Source organism: Carica papaya, chromosome 5 (assembly GCF_054855325.1).
Source record: "Carica papaya isolate Zhongbai chromosome 5, ASM5485532v1, whole genome shotgun sequence".
In the NCBI taxonomy this organism is placed as follows: Eukaryota; Viridiplantae; Streptophyta; class Magnoliopsida; order Brassicales; family Caricaceae; genus Carica; species Carica papaya.
Genome location: NC_142313.1, coordinates 18,110,505 through 18,128,074, shown reverse-complemented (window position 1 = coordinate 18,128,074; position 17,570 = coordinate 18,110,505). Strand labels below are relative to the sequence as shown.

General features: G+C 35.2%; 1 protein-coding gene across 13 annotated transcripts; it reads left to right on the top strand.

Moving 5' to 3' along the window:
- Nucleotides 1–2,523: 2,523 nt before the first annotated feature.
- SBI1 (Leucine carboxyl methyltransferase) lies at nt 2,524–10,967 on the top strand. 13 transcript variants are annotated; one of them, XR_002539019.2, is made up of 13 exons: nt 2,524–2,734; nt 2,976–3,064; nt 3,183–3,325; nt 4,099–4,146; nt 4,282–4,363; nt 5,827–5,929; nt 6,589–6,709; nt 6,802–6,849; nt 8,322–8,405; nt 8,959–9,023; nt 9,779–9,867; nt 10,150–10,188; nt 10,569–10,967. XR_002539019.2 is itself a non-coding variant. In XM_022037042.2 (13 exons), exons 1-13 carry the CDS (start codon nt 2,655–2,657, stop codon nt 10,626–10,628), a joined length of 1,014 nt encoding a protein of 337 aa, XP_021892734.1. In that variant the 5' UTR covers nt 2,525–2,654; the 3' UTR covers nt 10,629–10,967. The 13 variants fall into 13 exon arrangements, 4 of the variants coding, with proteins under 4 accessions (XP_021892735.1, XP_088075821.1, XP_088075822.1 ...); XR_002539016.2 differs by lacking the exon at nt 9,779–9,867 and adding an exon at nt 9,727–9,778 and having other exon boundaries at nt 9,991–10,188; XM_022037042.2 differs by lacking the exon at nt 9,779–9,867 and adding an exon at nt 9,727–9,778 and having other exon boundaries at nt 2,525–2,734.
- Nucleotides 10,968–17,570: the final 6,603 nt, after the last annotated feature.

The following is a 17,570-nucleotide window of genomic DNA, read 5'->3' as shown; positions in this document are numbered from 1 at the left end:
TCCATACCCCGTTCGGTATGGGAGACCACAATCCCGGTAGGGTTCCCTACGGACCCGGTCCGTCCACCATCTCCCAGGATATCTAGTCAGGCTGACCACATTATACAATTTCTATTTACATAATCTTTCATTCTCCTTTTCCCTCAGTCAGCATTATCAATCACATACAAACAAGCAAAACGATATCAATCACATACAAACAAGCAAAACGATAATTTATGCCAAATAGACAACATACAGCATCAATATCCCGGTCATTCAATCCATAATCAATAAAACAGTAGAATATGCACACAAAACTATAAAATGAAAACATCAAATCTCATACTGCATTTAAAACTGTAAACAGGCCAAATAACAGTTAACCGACAAACACACTAGACTCGGGCTCCATTAGCGACCTTAAGCAATTTCACACATTCGTTGATTCATGAAATACCGTTTTATCATTTATTGAACTTTAAAACCGTGATAGGAAATAGGGTGAGGGGTCCTTACACGTTTCGGGGTCCGAACACGGCTTCACAGTGCGCCTACAGGCTGTTCCTAATTTTCCCTGAATTTTTCTCGGGGAACTGAAACGCACTACTGGTACCTGCACGTGTTCCAAAAAATCCCAAATTAGGCCCAGGGCCCCTTTCGGCCAATATCGCAACTCTGGCACGGCGGCTCCGCCGTGCTCCAGCGACGGCGCCGCCGCAAACGGCGGCGGTTTGCCTCAGGTTGGCCGTTTTCGGCCGTTTCCAGCCGAATTCGGCCACACTCGCATTGGTTCCTGCGATAAAACAACCCTACGGCCCTCGGGGGGCCGAAAATTTACGGAAAACCGAAGCTTACCGGCGGCGGTGCTCTCGGGTGCGGCGACTCTCCGGTGAAGTTCGTATTTTGGTGATTCGACTCCGATCAACCTGTAGAGAAAAGAATGGTGATCACAGTGATATAAAAATTGCATTAAACGAAGGCCGGGAAGGGCCTCATCGGAGGCAAAAACCGAGAAGGGGGGCGGCGGCGCCGCTGGCTTTCGGCTGTGTTTTCCGGCCGTTTGGCCGGGATTTTGGCTCCGATTTGGCCACTGGCGAAATCAGCATGGAAAAACGAGTCGGGGGTATGAAATTTACCTCGATCAGCAGTCGAAAATCCCTCCGGTGCGGCGGTGGGTGGCGGCGGCCGGCTTCTGGTTCGTCTTCTCCAGCGAGCGGCAGGCGGCTAGGGTTTGTGGTCTGGTGTGGGGGTTCTATTTATAACCTTTTGCCTTTTGATCTTAGCCGTCCATTTTGTTTTAATCTGGGCCGTCCGTTTTTTATTAAATCTGGGCCGTCCGTGCGATTAAATCTGGGCCGTCCGATCGCGCCTACGCGGATCGCCAACGTGGCCCGTTTCGGAACGACATGGTCTTGCCACGTGGCAGGTCCCGGTTGGCCGGGACTGCTGACCGGGCCTGCTGACGTGGCTGCCGACATGGCTTTTTTTTTTTTTTTTTTTTCTGCCCCTTTCCGGGCGCTACACTACATATATGTATATATAGGTTTAGGATAATGTTTGTTTGTATGGGTTTTGGTTTCTGAGACCAATATAAAAAAGAATATTATAAGGGAGAGAGTTAGAGGTTAATGAGACACAACGACTAAAAGCATAGAAAGCCAAAGACCAAAAAGAAGAAAAAGAGAAATATGGCTTACACTTAGAGGAACGTTTTTTCTTCTTAGGTGTCCGCAACTCAAAGAAAAAGATTATGATTCTTTTATTCTTTGATTAGACTTTTGTTATTGTCAAGAATTAACAATTATTTATTATTTAAAAACATTTGAAAAACTATTTATCAAGTATTTATTTATAAATAGAAAGATTTATAAAATATTGGTAAAAAAAAAATAATTTGAGTAATTTTTTGATTGTAAAATTCAAAATTTATAACTAAGTTGTGATTGTTTGTATCTACTAATTTTTTAATAATAAATTTGATTCAGATTTTAATTTATGATTTTTTCTCGACACTAAAATTCTTATATATAAAATTTTGTGTTCTTATATTTTATTTTATATTTATTTATTTCTTGTAGTATGATTAGATTTTTTTTGTAATTGAATTTAATTAAATTTATACAATTAATATTATTTAAAATACAAAATTTCTTTTACATAATTATAAGAAAATTTTTATTAGAATAATAATTTTTTAATTTACTAAAATTATGTTTGTCACAAAGTAAAAATTATAAAAATTAAATCTATTATTGGTAAATTTAACAAAAAAATAATTTAATTTAATTTACTGTAATAACAATTTTTAAAATTTTGTAAACTTTTATTAAGAATTTATATTTTTAAAATTATTCTTATGTCTGAATAAAGTTTTTATTTATGTATAATTTAAAAATTATCATTTAAAATAATTTTATAAATTTTAGGAATAAACTAAAATAACAAATTTTAAACTCAATTAGAATATGTATTAAATTAATAATTTACCGTTACTGTTACGGTGGTAGTATATGTTTAATATCATAGCCGAATGAATGAAACCCTATTTACAGTGGGCCCCTTTCATTCCTTCCCTCTTTCTTCTTCTCTCTGCCTCTACGCAGCGACTGTACGTGTCCAACAGCTCTGCAAGTAGTTGTAGGTCATCTCTCTGGGCAGGGCGAATAAAAAAGATGGCGAGACCTGCTGCCGATGCCCACAGCAACAGAGCGGCTGTTCAAGCAACAAACGACGACGCTTCCGCCAGTAAATTGTCCGTCTCACGATCACTTCACCGTGTTTTTCCTTTGTTTCTTAATTTGATTTCATATATGTATATATATATATAGATATTAAAATTTCTCTCTCTTTTGTTTCTTTCATGTCCTGTTAGTTTTTCCATTGATCATCTAATTTGTGTGTTTATAGCTTCAAATTGGCCCTAGATGATTTTGTTCTCAAAGTCGATTTGCTTGTTTGGAATTGTCAAATTTTCTCATGGAGTTTTTTTGAAGGTCCTGTGTTAAAAAGGGATACGTGAAAGATGACTACATCCATCTGTTTGTTAAAAGGCCTGTGAGGAGATCTCCCATTATTAACCGTGGTAGGATTTCGTTTCTCTCAAAATGTAACTGCTTTTTGTTCCTCGTCTGATATTTCTTCAGTTCGTCTCCTTGTTTGATATTGCTTCACTCATTTTGCTTTCCTTTTGAGTGGTTTAGGTTATTTTGCTCGTTGGGCTGCTCTCCGGAAGCTTCTCTTTCAGTTCCTCGATTGTGGAAGAAATTCCGATGAAAATGGGCGCACGAAGAAGCAGATACTGTCACTTGGAGCTGGCTTTGATACAACGTATTTTCAGTTGAAGGTGCCTTAAATTACTTGTAATTAAGTGCTGCACATAGAAAGTTAGGAGTTACATCTGTTTCTTTCTTTACCCATCTATCTTTTTTTTTTTTTTTTTTTTGCCCCATTATTAACACTATATTTGCAGAAAAGGAAGGGGAAGGAGAGGAAGGAAATGAAAAATAGGGAATACTCGTTGTTCCTTCATTTGTTTATTGTTTCACTCGTCTAAGATTAAAAATAATAATAAGTAAAAGGGAAATACAATGAGCATCTCCCTTAGACTTAAAACTGTTTTGTTCATTTCTCAAATATAGCTAAAATAAGAGGGAAGAGAAGTATTTAAAAATTTTTGAAGAAAAAAAAATTTATTTATTTTTTAAGTACTTAACTTGTCATTATAGTAATAAAGGTCATTTCTGACTAAATTTTTTGTAACTATCAACTTTTTTTCTCTAAGTAAAATATCTCGGCTATATTTTGTTTTATCTTTTCGATATTTAGTTATCCGAAGAAGGAAAGTATCTTTCCTTTTATTTTCTGCATAAATTACTCTTTTGCTTTTTATTTCTTTATTTTATTTTTTCTATTCCTTTACTTAATTTTTGACCAAATTTAGCATAAAATGCAGGGCACCTGCCTGTTTCATATGTTGAGTGATTTATTAGAATATATCTTTTGTTCTGTACATGCATATCCAATTCTTGGAAAAGCTTCTGTTGCTTTCACTTTATGTAGGCACAAAATTCTCAATAATAAACATCTGCTGTCTTTGTTTCCCTGTTTAATTCACAGGATGAGGGGAAAGCACCATACTTATACGTGGAACTTGATTTTAAGGAGGTGCGATTTGTATTATTTTGCAACAAAAGGGACTAATTGACAATGCTCTAGCACTATTTATGATTCAGAGGCAGATGAAAAGATGAGTTATGGTATACATATTTTTCATAACTTCTAACTGAAAATGTTTGTCAGGTAACCAGTAAGAAGGCAGCACTAATTGAAACCTGCCAGCAGTTGAGGGATAAAGTAGGTGCAACAGCTTCAATCTCTTGGGGTATGTGGCAAAAGTTGAAGGACCATATGTTCTTGTCTTACAACATGCCTGGCTTCTGTTTCTACACCTGAAAATTATGCTTTGTTCTTCTAGTGCTAGCAAATCCCAATTTGGTTACTCCATTGTACCTAAATCTCAAAATATGTTGTATAAACAAGAAAAAATTTTCTCCCTGGCACAAGATGTTAAAGATTTGTTGGAGGATACCTCTGTTTCATGTCTCTAAATTCAAACATGTGATTCTTTGATGGTCATCTGCTTACCTAATAATTGATTGAATCTTGAAATCCTTGTGCCTTCACCATAAGAATTTATGGCTAAGTGTGGAACAAATTGAAAAAGAATTCATTTGGAAATCAACACTATTTAATTAGGAGATGATGAAAATTCTACCAGAGATAATAATAAAAATGATAGGCTGCATTGTCTCTTTTCCACTTGAAATTCCTCTTGAGGTAAACTTTTATTATTTAGATGGAATAATCGCTATCTTCTAGTTAAACTAGTTGTGGATTTCAAGAGAAATTCCGCAAGAATTCTTGATTTGTTCCAAGCATACCTTGCATCTTGAAGTTCAATGGTGAATTACTTCTTTATATGATATCTTTGCAAATGGATGAGCCCTGGATTTCCTGATTTTGACAAAAAAAATTTCAATATTCCAAGTACTTATTCAACTGTTTGTCCTGGAAGAAATTCCATATGTTGAAGCGTGATATAGTTCGTTATCTAAGGCGGGGAACAATGGTAGCAATGATGTATTCATTATCATATGGTCATAGAGACCCCTCCGCAGATTTATTTCTATTAACTTGTAGATTTATGCCTACTAACTTTTTTGGTTTTCCTGATTTTGAGCCAAAAAATTTTCAATATTTCATGCATTTATTCTACTGTCGTCATGGAAGAAATTCCATTTGTTCTTTTTTTTTTTTAAATAAAAAGTGTAATGAATTTATATTAACATGGTACCAAGAAAACAGGGGGTACTACCCATTACAAAATTCCATTTGTTCTTGAAGAATGATTTTATTCATTATCTAAGGCAGGGAACAAGCGTGGTCATAGAGAGGTCTCCACAGATTTATTCGTAGTAACTTGTAGATTTTATTCCTACTACTAGTAGGCTTCTCCTGATCTTGACCCAATCAATTTTTACTATTTTATATACTTATTATTCTGTCATCACTGAAGTACTTATTCTTCTATCATCACTGAAGAAATTCCATATCTTCTTGAAGAATGATTTAGTTTATTATCTAAGGTGGGGAACAAGTGTGGCAGCAGTAGTGTATTCACTATGCTTTGGTAACACTGGGGTCTCCACAGATTTATTCCTACTATTTTGTAGGTTATATTGATAATGTGGAATATTTTCACTTAAGATTTGCATCTTTTCTTATTTTATATCAACTGGAACTTGAATTCTGTTGATTAAACATTCAGCATTTCTAACTTTGCAGAGAAAGGTGAAGTGCTTAGTGATCAATACAAGCTTCTACCAGTTGATCTTCGTGATATGGAAACATTAAATGATGTCATATCTCTGGCAAACATGGATCCCGGGTATGTGCACAACAATTGTTTGCCTTTCTGCCCCTTTAGGATCTTTTATTTCTATCGTTCAGAACTTCTGAGTAAATGATGTCTACTGGTAGGCTTGTTGAATCACAATAATAGCTTATCTGAAAAGAAAAAAGAAAGAGAATGCTAATAGCAATAGTAATGGTAGCTTCCAGGATTTATTTACCCTTTTCATGTGCCTAACTTGGCTAGACAAGTATGTTATGTATCCTTTGTTTTATGGGTCCTATCTATGTTGAACTTAAGGTGAGAACATGATGTCTATTGATGGGCTTGTTGAATAACCAATTTTCCTTTCAATAATAACTTATCTGCTAAAGAACAAAAGAGGAGAGTGCCAACAGAAACATTAATAATTGCTTCCAGCAGTTTTTTTTTTTTGCCCTTTTCATGTACCTAACTTGCCTGGAAAAGTATCTTAAATATCTGTTGTTTATATGTTACTATTCATATTGAACTTAAGGTGAAAAAATATACTTTCAGCTTCAGGCTTCTTCTGTTCTCCATTGCATTTGATCTTCTGCGCACTAGAGATTTTATCCCACTTAGTGATGTTAAATTTCGAAGTTTCCTAATTTTCATGGTTATTTTTCTTCAGCTGAGGGTGCAAATAAGGTTCTCTATTCTGACATGTTTATCAGTATGCCAACATTTATAATTGCAGAATGCGTTTTGATATACCTGGATCCTGACTCTAGCCGTAATATAGTTGGTTGGGCATCAAAAACTTTTTCGACGGCAGTATTTTTCTTATATGAGCAGGCATGATCTAGTTTCATGTTAATGTCTTTACTATCTTTTCTTCATGTATTGCAGTATATTATTACCTTTTATTTGTGGTGCTTCCTTAACAGATCCACCCTGATGATGCTTTTGGCCAGCAAATGATCAGAAATTTGGAGGTCCAAAGTCTTTTGAATTTAAATTTTTATTTTTAATGAGTGGGCATAGTTTGTTTGAATCTTTGGTAGTTTCTTAACCAACTACTTTAGCAGATATTTTGAGCACTGAGTTAAAATTCTCTTGATTGTGAATGAGGAGAGTAAATATTAGTGTTGTGTGAAATATTCCACATAACCATGAGGAAGAAAGAATAAAAGTAATGATTGAATCTGAGGAAGGATTGTGTTGCTTTGTTGCTTTGATTATGCCAATCATGACCAGTCTCAATTCTGAGTACGGATGTTCAAAAACCATTAAAGTTCAGGGAAAATATTAAAGAAGGAAATGGTTGGGAGATTTGCACTCTGTAAGGGGCAATTTAGTGGTCACCAGAGATAATTTTTCATACAGTAAGGGGAATCCAGAGATCGCCAAACCCCTGAAGAGAGAGGTTGTTGTCACTGGACTCTGAACTTTATGGCTTGAAGGAATGAGAGTATTTTTTATGATTGTTTTTCAGCTAGTTAGGGTTCATAAGATTGGATGACCTTTTTTTTGCCATATTATGGTTGGAGGCTCATAAAGAGTTCTTGATATCATGCTGTCTGGGCTCCGTAGGAGTTGGGATGCAGTAGCGTCATAGTTCTAAGGGCAGGACTTTTTTTTCTTTTTGTGTTAATTTTTGCCATTTGGTTGCTATGTGTCCTTTTCTGTTCATTCTGAAGGGAGGTTATAGGAGGATGTCTTATTCTCTTTGATTGTGTTTTTCTCTTTCTCTTCTCAATAATATTTCTTTTTCTATTAAAAAAAGTCATTGACATAATTTTTACCCTCTTCCTTGGGTTGTCCATAGTCTCTTGGCTATGTGGCTTCCCGTATAGAAGAATGATAGACTGTGTTTGAGTTTTTGTATTTGAACAGGTAAATGTAGAGATAGGTAGAGCATTGAATCAGTAATGGTGGTTCATAGAATGAGGGACTTATATGTGAAATTAGAGAATGTTGTTTTTGGTTGATTCACTATAGGGACAAAGATCTTTGATGGCGCTTAGAATAATATCTTGTCTACTACTAGCAACTATTAATAGGTGTACTGTGTTTTCTGCTTGTGTAGGAAGCACGTTGGATTCATTCTTGAAATGTCATAGGTACTTGCTGGTTCATCTTAGACTGTAGTATACAGATGAATTAAAATTTGAAATTCACAATCTCTTGTTTCATTAGGGGCCTTTTATTTTCATTTTCTCTTCTAAAGACCTTTCATATTAATTTCATTGCAAGTAAGATTTACTCAAACAATGCCACATATTGGATGATTGGCTAACTGCCTGGATGACATTGCAAGTACACCAACGATCATCATTTTTATATTTAAGAACAGCATTTTGTTGGTTCTATGTAAAATTATGATTTTTGGCACATTTTCTCTTGATTTAGATGAGGAAAAATGTTTTGATATGTGCATAGTTGCTCCTATTGCCCCCAATTTCAGAGTCGAGGCTGTGCTCTCTTGAGTATTTATGCTACACCAACTTTGCTTGCAAAGGAGAAACTATTTCTTGAACAGGGATGGCAGGTAGATCTAACAATTACTTTTATTGATCAGAAGTTTCCTGTCTCTATGTCGTTCTATGTCGTTTTATTTTTTGTTCTATATACAGTACGAATTCAAAATTAAAACAGATTTCAGATGGTGATTGCAAAGTCATCTTTTCCATATACGACACCTAAATCTTTACTGGTTAATACTATGATGTAGTGCATTTGTTAAGTGACTTTCAAACAATCTAGGGTTAAAACAACTTTTAGGAGGATAATTGTGATCATCTGATATTTCCTCTTGGACTCTCTACATAGTAAAGGTCCATAGGCAATACAGCTTTTCGGAGGTAATTATGCAAGGTTAAAAGATTCCCCCACTGTGCTTTTCTTAATCATCATTTTTTTATTTGTGTTACAACCACGTTTATCAATTAATTTGAAGTTTAAGATAGTACGACAAAATTTTCTGTCTGTTTTCTTTTATTTTGTTTTTTTCATGTTTTTTTTTCTCTTATACATATTTCAATTTATATTACTTTTGCACATTTTTCTTATGCTGTTTTCAATTTTCTATTTGAGGTGTTAAGAGGGCTGTTGCTTGGGACATGTTGAGCGTTTATGGTAATTTTGTTGAAGCTGAAGAAAGGCGTAGGTAGGTTCTGCATTAATATTGGAACTTCTTTACTGCTCCATTTCTATATTCATTGTTTTATGGGCTTTAAGGCCTGTGAATCTACTTGCAGTTTTTCGATATGTGATCTAATCCAGTATTTTTTTAGTTTGAGAAACAGACCAGCATGTAGTCGAATCTGAAAATAAAGATCAAATTAAAAGCATTTGCTTCAATTCATACTTGCTATGTTACATGCTCTGCGAGAATTGTGTTTTCTTGGGCATGAGTGCATTGGCCCCTGCTTAATTCGTTATTCTATATCCTTTCTGAAAGATTGCCCCACCTTTCTTAAGTTGATGGTATGCAAACCCAGCATAGGAAGGTTGCATTCTTTTATTGATCTGCACGTGCGCGTCTATGTAAATGTTGTTGCATCTTTAACTTGCATAACATGATGCTGCTTCAATTAGAGACAGCTAATGGATCTTTCAATTTGTTTATCCATATATGACGATGCTGCTCCTGCAGTTGCTGCATTTGTCCTTGCTGAAAAGGAAAATCGTTAATCTTGTATCTATTAAGTGTTCTTTTAGGTCCTAAATTTTGGCTGAAGGATATAAGGGGAACTCCCATGTTCTGTCAATTTCTTTATCTTCTTTCCATTTAACTTATATTATCTAGCTTCCATTTCTTTGAGCATATATTTTGGGACAATTCTCATATATGATGATGTGTTGATTAGGATTGAACGATTGGAATTGTTTGATGAATTTGAGGAGTGGCACATGATGCAGGCAAGTTGATCTCTCGTTCTTTGTTGGGAAATAATACCAGTCAGAAAAAGTAATGTTATCTGGATGCAGCACGGGTGGGTCGGAACCAAGTAAATATGGTGTTCTTCGCCCCTACCCTCACATAAAATTGCATACATTCACACATTCACATTTAACATCGACATCCACAGGAGACCAAAATCACTGTGATATTAAGGCCTGTTCCCCTGCAGGTGCTAGACCTAGAGGCTGGCTCACCGCTTGCCATATGGACCTGCATGGGTCATATCGTGCATACTCTGTTCTGATACTGCTTAAGTGGGCAAAATAATTTGATGTTATCATCCTCATTAGTACAAAGAATAATTTTGTTCCAATCGGCTGATTTTCAGGAGCACTACTGCATTGCTTATGCAATCAATGACACTATGGTATGTCCATATACAAACCTGAGTCCTTGCATTTTTTTTTTCTTTTCTCTAAGCTGAGGTCATACCATGTTAATGTCCATCTGTGCGGAACTTCTGTTTTTCATTCGATAGCATATTTCCTTACTCTACAACAGAAGTAGATACCTTAAAGCCAGTAATTTCCTCACTCAATGGCTTACATTTTGACCATCTTATCCTTGCAAAAGTCATTTTCCCGAGTAACTCAGAATGAAAATGAGTGATGTGAATTACAAGTGAAGCAGAGTGTGCTATCATGTCTCAGAGATATCGTGACTCCTGGCAACGCCCGGAGTCCCAAGACACTTTAGAATTTTCCATAACGAAGGCATGGTAATTTTTTTTTTCTTGTCATGGTTCAGGGGCTGTTTAGGGATTTTGGCTTTCCTAACAATGAGCAGGACGTGTTGAATAAAACTTGAGTTAACTCATCTTGAGACGGCGAGGGGAGCTACTAGAAAGAAGATCACCAAGCTGCCCTACTTGCCATGTTTGGTCATTGAACAATGAATGAACGAGCAGAGTACCAGTTAATGAAGGGTGCAGTTGTCAGGTGGAGAATGGAGGATGATATATAACTGGTTCTGTATGCAATTTCTATATTTTCCGTTTGACTCCAAGAATTTAGATACCTTCATTTAATTTGCTAGCAGTTTGCGGAAGTAAAACGAGATGGGACCCACTGACACCGGTCCAAAAGTGTGTGTTATACTTCATATTTTCTCTTTTGTATATTGTCAAATTTACTTTTTTCTTGTTTTCTTTTGTTTGTATTTCCTGTTTTGGACGGGATTGAAATTGTCACCGGGGAAGATAGACCAGCCAAAATCAACAAATTGTCCAAACGCTAGTACGAAGAGGTGCCTATTTTAAGATGTTTTTTTTTTTTTTTATTTTTAAAAAAAAGTATTGACGGTATATTAAATGAGAAAAGTCGATAGAAACAATTTATTCCAAAAGGTTACCCTACTACAGTACAGAAACAAAGACTTCTTTAGGCAGTGTTCTGAGTAAATTAATACAATTTATTTAGAAATTGAAATTTTGATTTTTAGAGTAGCTTGCGAATATAATACAAATGTGAGAGAACTTTGAATGAGTATAATTTTTCTAATTATAAGTTAGTTTTATGTTCAATTGTAGTTGGTTCTTTTTATGATTTCTTTATTAAAAAGGAAAAGTAAAAATCTATTACTGTTAATTTAGATGTGAGTGGTGTTGATCCAATAAGTATAAAATACTACATTATTTTTACTTTGACTAAGTTATTAAATTAGTTTTTAAAGTTTGATATTTGTTATAATTTAATTTTTAATATTTTTTTATAATTTAGTATTTGAAATGTTTTGTTTCTTTTAAAAATTTGATTTTTTTATTGAAAAAATTAAAATTATTAAATTATATTTGAATGCTTTAAAAAAATAATTCAAAAAAATTAATTTAATAAATTAATATACCAAAAAATGAATAAAAAATTAAGTACTTTTTGTTGTTATTAATTTATTAATTTAATTAATTAATCAAATGCATTTTTTTTAAATGTTTTTAAAAGTATATAAATATATTTTAATTATTTTAGTTTTTTTGTCAATAAATAAAAAGAAACTAAATGTTGGTTAAGAGACCCAAAAATATTACGAACTAAATTACAATAAGTATCAAATTTTAAAAACTAATTTAATAATTTGTGCTTTTATGTTTTACTTATTAATCAGTTATATGATCGAATTGAATAAGAATAAAATTTACTTAACTACATGGATCATAAATATAGATTTCTAAATTTTTCCAAAAAATATTCTCTTATTCAAATGTTGCCTTACATTTGACTCCTTAATAAAAAACTCCGTCATATATTAGATAAATATGGTTTGATTTCAAAATTCTATCATGTAATGTAATTAATTCTGTGACGTAATATAATACAATATAATCATTCATTATATTCCAATATTTGACGATACCCCTTTAGAAAAAAATGTTAGGTCATACTAATGTAAATAGCCGTGTGGTTCAATCATTTATTATATAATAATATTAATTTTACAAATGTAAATAATCAGGCAATATATTCACATTCATATTATTAAGACGGAAAACTCAAAAGCTTTTTGAACACCTAAATGTCCAAAAGACACTTCAAAGTACCCGAAGGTGTCTTTTGGTAATTTAGATACCCAAAATACTTTTGGGTTTTAGATATATCCAAAAATGTCTTCAAAATGCCTTAACAATCTATGAGTAATCAAATACTCAAAAGCACATTGAGTGCCTAAAATACTTAGAAACAATATTTCTAGTTATTTAAAATGCCCAAAAGCTCCCCTTAATACCTTAAAATAGAAAAGATTTAAGTACTTAGAATGCTAAAAAGACATCTTAGGCTACTCATAATACTCGTGAACGTTTTCGAGCGTACCCAAAAACATCAAGCAGTAAATGATGTGTAATGCCCAAATTAATTATAAATATAAATTTTTTAATTTTAATTTAGTGTAAAAATAAAAGAAATGTGATGGAGGATGAAATTGAAAATAATTTTAGAAAAAAAGGGGAGAAAAATTGGGTTCTGGAAAGAAAAGTCAGAAACCGAAGATCAAAATATAATTTAGAAAAGTTTTACCACATAGGATACCCCGTCAGCAGCCTCAACTAACCAGGACGCGTCGCGTGGCAACGGACACTGATGCGGTGCCACGCGGGCGGATCGCATGCTCGCGATCGAACGATCTAGATCCGTTCCCGCGCGCACAGACAACCTAGATGCGTTCCCTCCCCAAACACGATCGGACGACCAGATTTAAATGTGATCAGACAGTTCAGATTAGATTGCGATGAACAACCCATTTTCACTCTCTATTTAATTGCGATCGGACGGTTCATATCAAACACGATGGATGGCCCACATTAAATGGGGATAGATATAAATAACCCCCTTCACACCAAATCCTAACCCTAGCCACCAGCCACCCTCGCTGGAGAAAAAGACCCAACCGCTGGGAAAGAGAGCTGCCGCCACCCGCTGCCGTGCCGGAGCTACTTCCGATCGCCAAAAAAGGTAAAAATTTATCCATTTGCTCGGAATTCAATTTTAAACACCCTCATGACCAAATCGGAGCAAAAAGACTGGCCTATTAGCCGAAAACTGCAGGTAAAGCCTGGCGGCGGCGCCACAGGGAATTTCACAAAACGCCTCTAATGAGGCTCTTTCCGATTCTAGTTCGGCGTAAATTTTCCACCATTGTAATCACTCTTTCCTGCTCTAAAGATTGACTGGAGCGAAACACCCAACTGCAACGTGAGCTGGAGAAGCCACCGGAGAGCCCCGCTGTCGGTGAGTTTCGATTTTTTATATTTTTTTGGCCAACTGAGGCCCCTTAACGTATTTTTTTGTAGGAATCGATGAAAAATTGACCGAATTCGGTCAAAAATAACCGAAAACAGTCGACCAGAGGTGGACCGTCGCCGTGGGCGGCGGCACCGTCACTGGAGCACGGCAGAGCCACCGCGCCAGAATTCTAGAATTGGCCAAAATTGGATCCTGAGTCTGACTTTAGATTTTTTGGGACATTTGTAGGTACTTATAGCGCTTTTAATTTCTGAAGAAAAATTCAAGGAACCTGGAGACCGCCAGTAGGCGCAGTCAACAGTTTAGCCTTTCGAGCATTAAATTGAGTAAGAATCTCTCACCCTATTCTCTTTTATGGATTTGAAGTCTAAATAAATAATAATACGATATTTGTGTAATTTAAAAAATATCTATAATTAATTATGGATTACTAATGGAGTCAGAACCAAAAATTATTCTCTGTTGATGTCTGTCAATTTATTTTACAGTTTGAATGCATAATAATATTTAGTTTATTAATTTTATAGTTTTAAATGCATGTATTACTGCCTTATATGACTACTGTTAAATTGAAAAACCAAAAGATGATTGCATTTCTTAATGCATGTTTGTTTGTTTATGTGATTATAGTTGAATTGGAAAATGGAGGTTAAAGAAAAATGAAAAATTGTGTGATTAAGTGAATGGATGAAACGGCAGCCTTACTGTTTTATTTTAGTTTCACTCACACACACAGGGGCACTCTCTCTCTCTCTCTCTCGTTTTAGTTTCATGTTAAAAAAAAGAAGAGAGACCAAAGAGAAACTCCCTTAAGCAAAAAAAGAAAAAAAATCATGATCATTGGATGATATGCACGTATCTTGGGCCATTGATGTAGTGGGTGGCTGACTGGTGTAGGCACTATTCTCATCATTTTAGGACACATGGTGCAAAAGTACTGAAGGTCTTTGATGGCTTGGGTACAAGTGCCTATAGGTAACATGTAGACAGAAGCTATCTCACAGGTAGGGGAAAAGAGATCTCCTGTACATTAAATCTTGTGGATACGTACTTATAAGAGGCAAAAGCAGAGACTGCGAGTCTACACGGCTATTCCCATGCGTTGGGGAATTTCTACATGATTTCCCCGTGGTTGGATGCCTTGGGAAAAAGAGAGATTTCTGTAGTCGAAGGATTTTCTGTAATCCCACATGTTGTTAGGGGAATTTTCAGGAATTTTTTGGCATTTTAAAATAAAATAATTAAGGATATTTGAGAAGAATAAATAAAATCAAATTTATGAATTTTTTATAAAGGAAGGAAATTACAATAATTTTGCAGGTGTTACATTCCCCCCCTCCCAAAATTTGGTTCCCAATTTGAAATTTAATTAAACAACTTAGAGTATAAATCCCACATATCACTCTTGAGATCCCAAGTGGCGTTGCTATAACACTTTGACCATAGGTATCCTTCTGGATCGGAGTACCCTCTCCTGTCTATCTAGGATTCAAAAAAAAACTCTTCATATGATAGATCCAGTCACAATGGGAGTGGTTAATAGGAGATAACGTGAGACAGATCATGGTGGTACTTCTGAAGCATAGAGACATAGAAGACATTGTGGAAATTAGAAAACTTGGATGGTAGAGGGAGACAGTAAGCAACATGATCGATTTGCTCTAGGATTTTAAAAGGTATCATAAACCGATGACTTAACTTTTCTTTATTCCTAAATCTCATAATACCCTTGATCGGGGATAACTTGAGAAATACATGATCTCCCACGACGAATTCTAAGTTTCTCCTCTGGTTGTCAGTATAGCTTTTATGTCGCCTATGTAGTAAGAAGATTATTACGAATGACAAAAACCTTGATTACAATCTCCTATACAAGATCTAGTCCCAAGAGACGCTTCTTTTTAACATCATCCCAACATATGGGGTTGCGGCACGGTCTACCTTACAAAGCTTTAAAGGGAGCCATCTCTATGCTAGAGTGATAACTGTTGTTGTATGCAAATTTTGCCAGGGGTAAGTACTTGTCCAATTACCTCTAAAATCCAACACATAAGCTCTTAGCATGTCCTTAAAGGTCTAAATAATTCTCTCAGATTGGCTATTAGTTTGGGGATGAAAGGCGACACTGAAAGAAAGATTAGTGTAAAAAATGTCCTAAAAACTAGTCCAAAATTTGGAGGTGAAATAGGGGTCTCTGTTTGCCACCACTAAGCCTGGAATACCATACAACCTTACAATCTTTGGTATATATAGTCCTGCAAGCTTGTTGATAGAATCAGTGGTTTTCATGAGTGGACTTAGTCAACCTGTCAACAACAAACTAAATGGCATTATGTCCAGATCTAGTCCAAGGCAAACCTATGATGAAATTTATAGTGACATATTCTCACTTCCATTCTAAAATAAATAGACACTGTATGAAACCACTAGATCTCTAATATTCTACCTTGACTTGCTGACTAGTGAGACATAGTCAACAATATCACATTTCATACCTGGCCACTAGAAGGGGGGTTTATAGATTCCTATACATTTTAGTGCTTCCGGGATAGATGACCAACTTGGAAGAATGTGCTTCTTTTAGAATATCTAGTCTAAGTTCCTGATCATTGGGTACCCACAAACGGTATTAGAATATAAGAATCCTATCATTAGAAACCTAAAAATCTGATTTGATACCCTAATAAATCTTATCCCTCTGATTCCTCACACTAAGATTTGTGAACTGAGCATCCCTGATTTTCTAGATGAGAGTAGGCTAGATTTAGAGATGAGCAAGGTAAGCACCATAACCATGGTGATTCAGATGTATATTCTAAACTATCTTTAGCATATCCCACTCAAAAATCATCATTTGGGCTAGTAAACAAGTGTTATTCCTTTAAGGGAATTAGTTACAGTATTTCCCTTTTTAGGATGATATAGAATCTTACAGTTGTAATCTTTCAGGAGATCCATCCAATACCTTTGTCTCATATTAAGTTCTTTATGGGAAAATATATACTTGAAACTCTTGTAGTTGGTGTAGATCTCAAAAGTCTTACCATACAAATAATATCGCCAAATCTTCAATGCAAAGACAATGGCCACCAGCTCAAGATCATGAGTGGCATAGTTTTGCTCATGGAGCTTTAGCTATCTAGAACCATAAACCACTACCCTACCATGATGCATAAGCACACATCCCAAGTCAAGATGAGACTCGTAATAAAAAACTTGAAAACCACTAATCCTATCAGGAATAATCGATACTGGATGTGTAGTTAATTAATGTATGACTTTAAGAAAACTCTCTTCACATTTGGAATTCTAGATAAACTTTATTTTCATCCTGGTGAGTTAGGTCAAAAGAGTTGTAATACTGGAAAAGCCTTCAACAAAATAGTGATAGTACCTAGCTAAACCCAAAAAACCTCATAAACATTGGTTGGCCTGTTCCAATTAAGTACTGCATGAATCTTTGAGGGATGGACTAACAACATTACTGGATATGATGTGACCACGAAAAATAATTTGGTCCAACTAGAATGTGCATTTACTAAACTTAACATACGATATATACTATCTGAGGTCTTTATAACATGTGCTAGATGGGTAGCATACTCTACATGGTTCTTGGAGTATACCAGTATATTGTCTAGGAAGACAATAACATACTTATCCAGCACGGGCTTCAAGAACTTATTCATGGGATCCATAAAAACAACAGAAACGTTGGTTAGTCTGAAGGGCATACCCAACTAATGATCAGAAAGTCGTATTAAAAACATCATCAACCTTGATCCCCAACTAATGATAACCAGACCAAAGGTCAATCTTGAAAAAGACAAAAACACCTTATAGTTGGTCAAACAAGTCATCAATCCGAGGTAAAGGATACTTGTTCTTTATGGTCACCTGGTTCAGTTCCCTGTAGTCTATACACAATCTAAGGGTTCCAACATTCTTTTCAACAAATAACACTAAAGCACCCCATAGGGATATACTTGGCTTGATGAAACCTTTAGCTAGAAGT

Coding starts and splice junctions, on each gene's coding strand:
- SBI1 (XM_022037042.2), top strand. CDS start 2,655: ATGGCGAGACCTGCTGCCGATGCCCACAGCAACAGAGCGGCTGTTCAA. Junction 4,147..4,281: donor TGGAACTTGATTTTAAGGAG/GTGCGATTTGTA, acceptor AATGTTTGTCAG/GTAACCAGTAAGAAGGCAGC. Junction 4,364..5,826: donor AACAGCTTCAATCTCTTGGG/GTATGTGGCAAA, acceptor CTAACTTTGCAG/AGAAAGGTGAAGTGCTTAGT.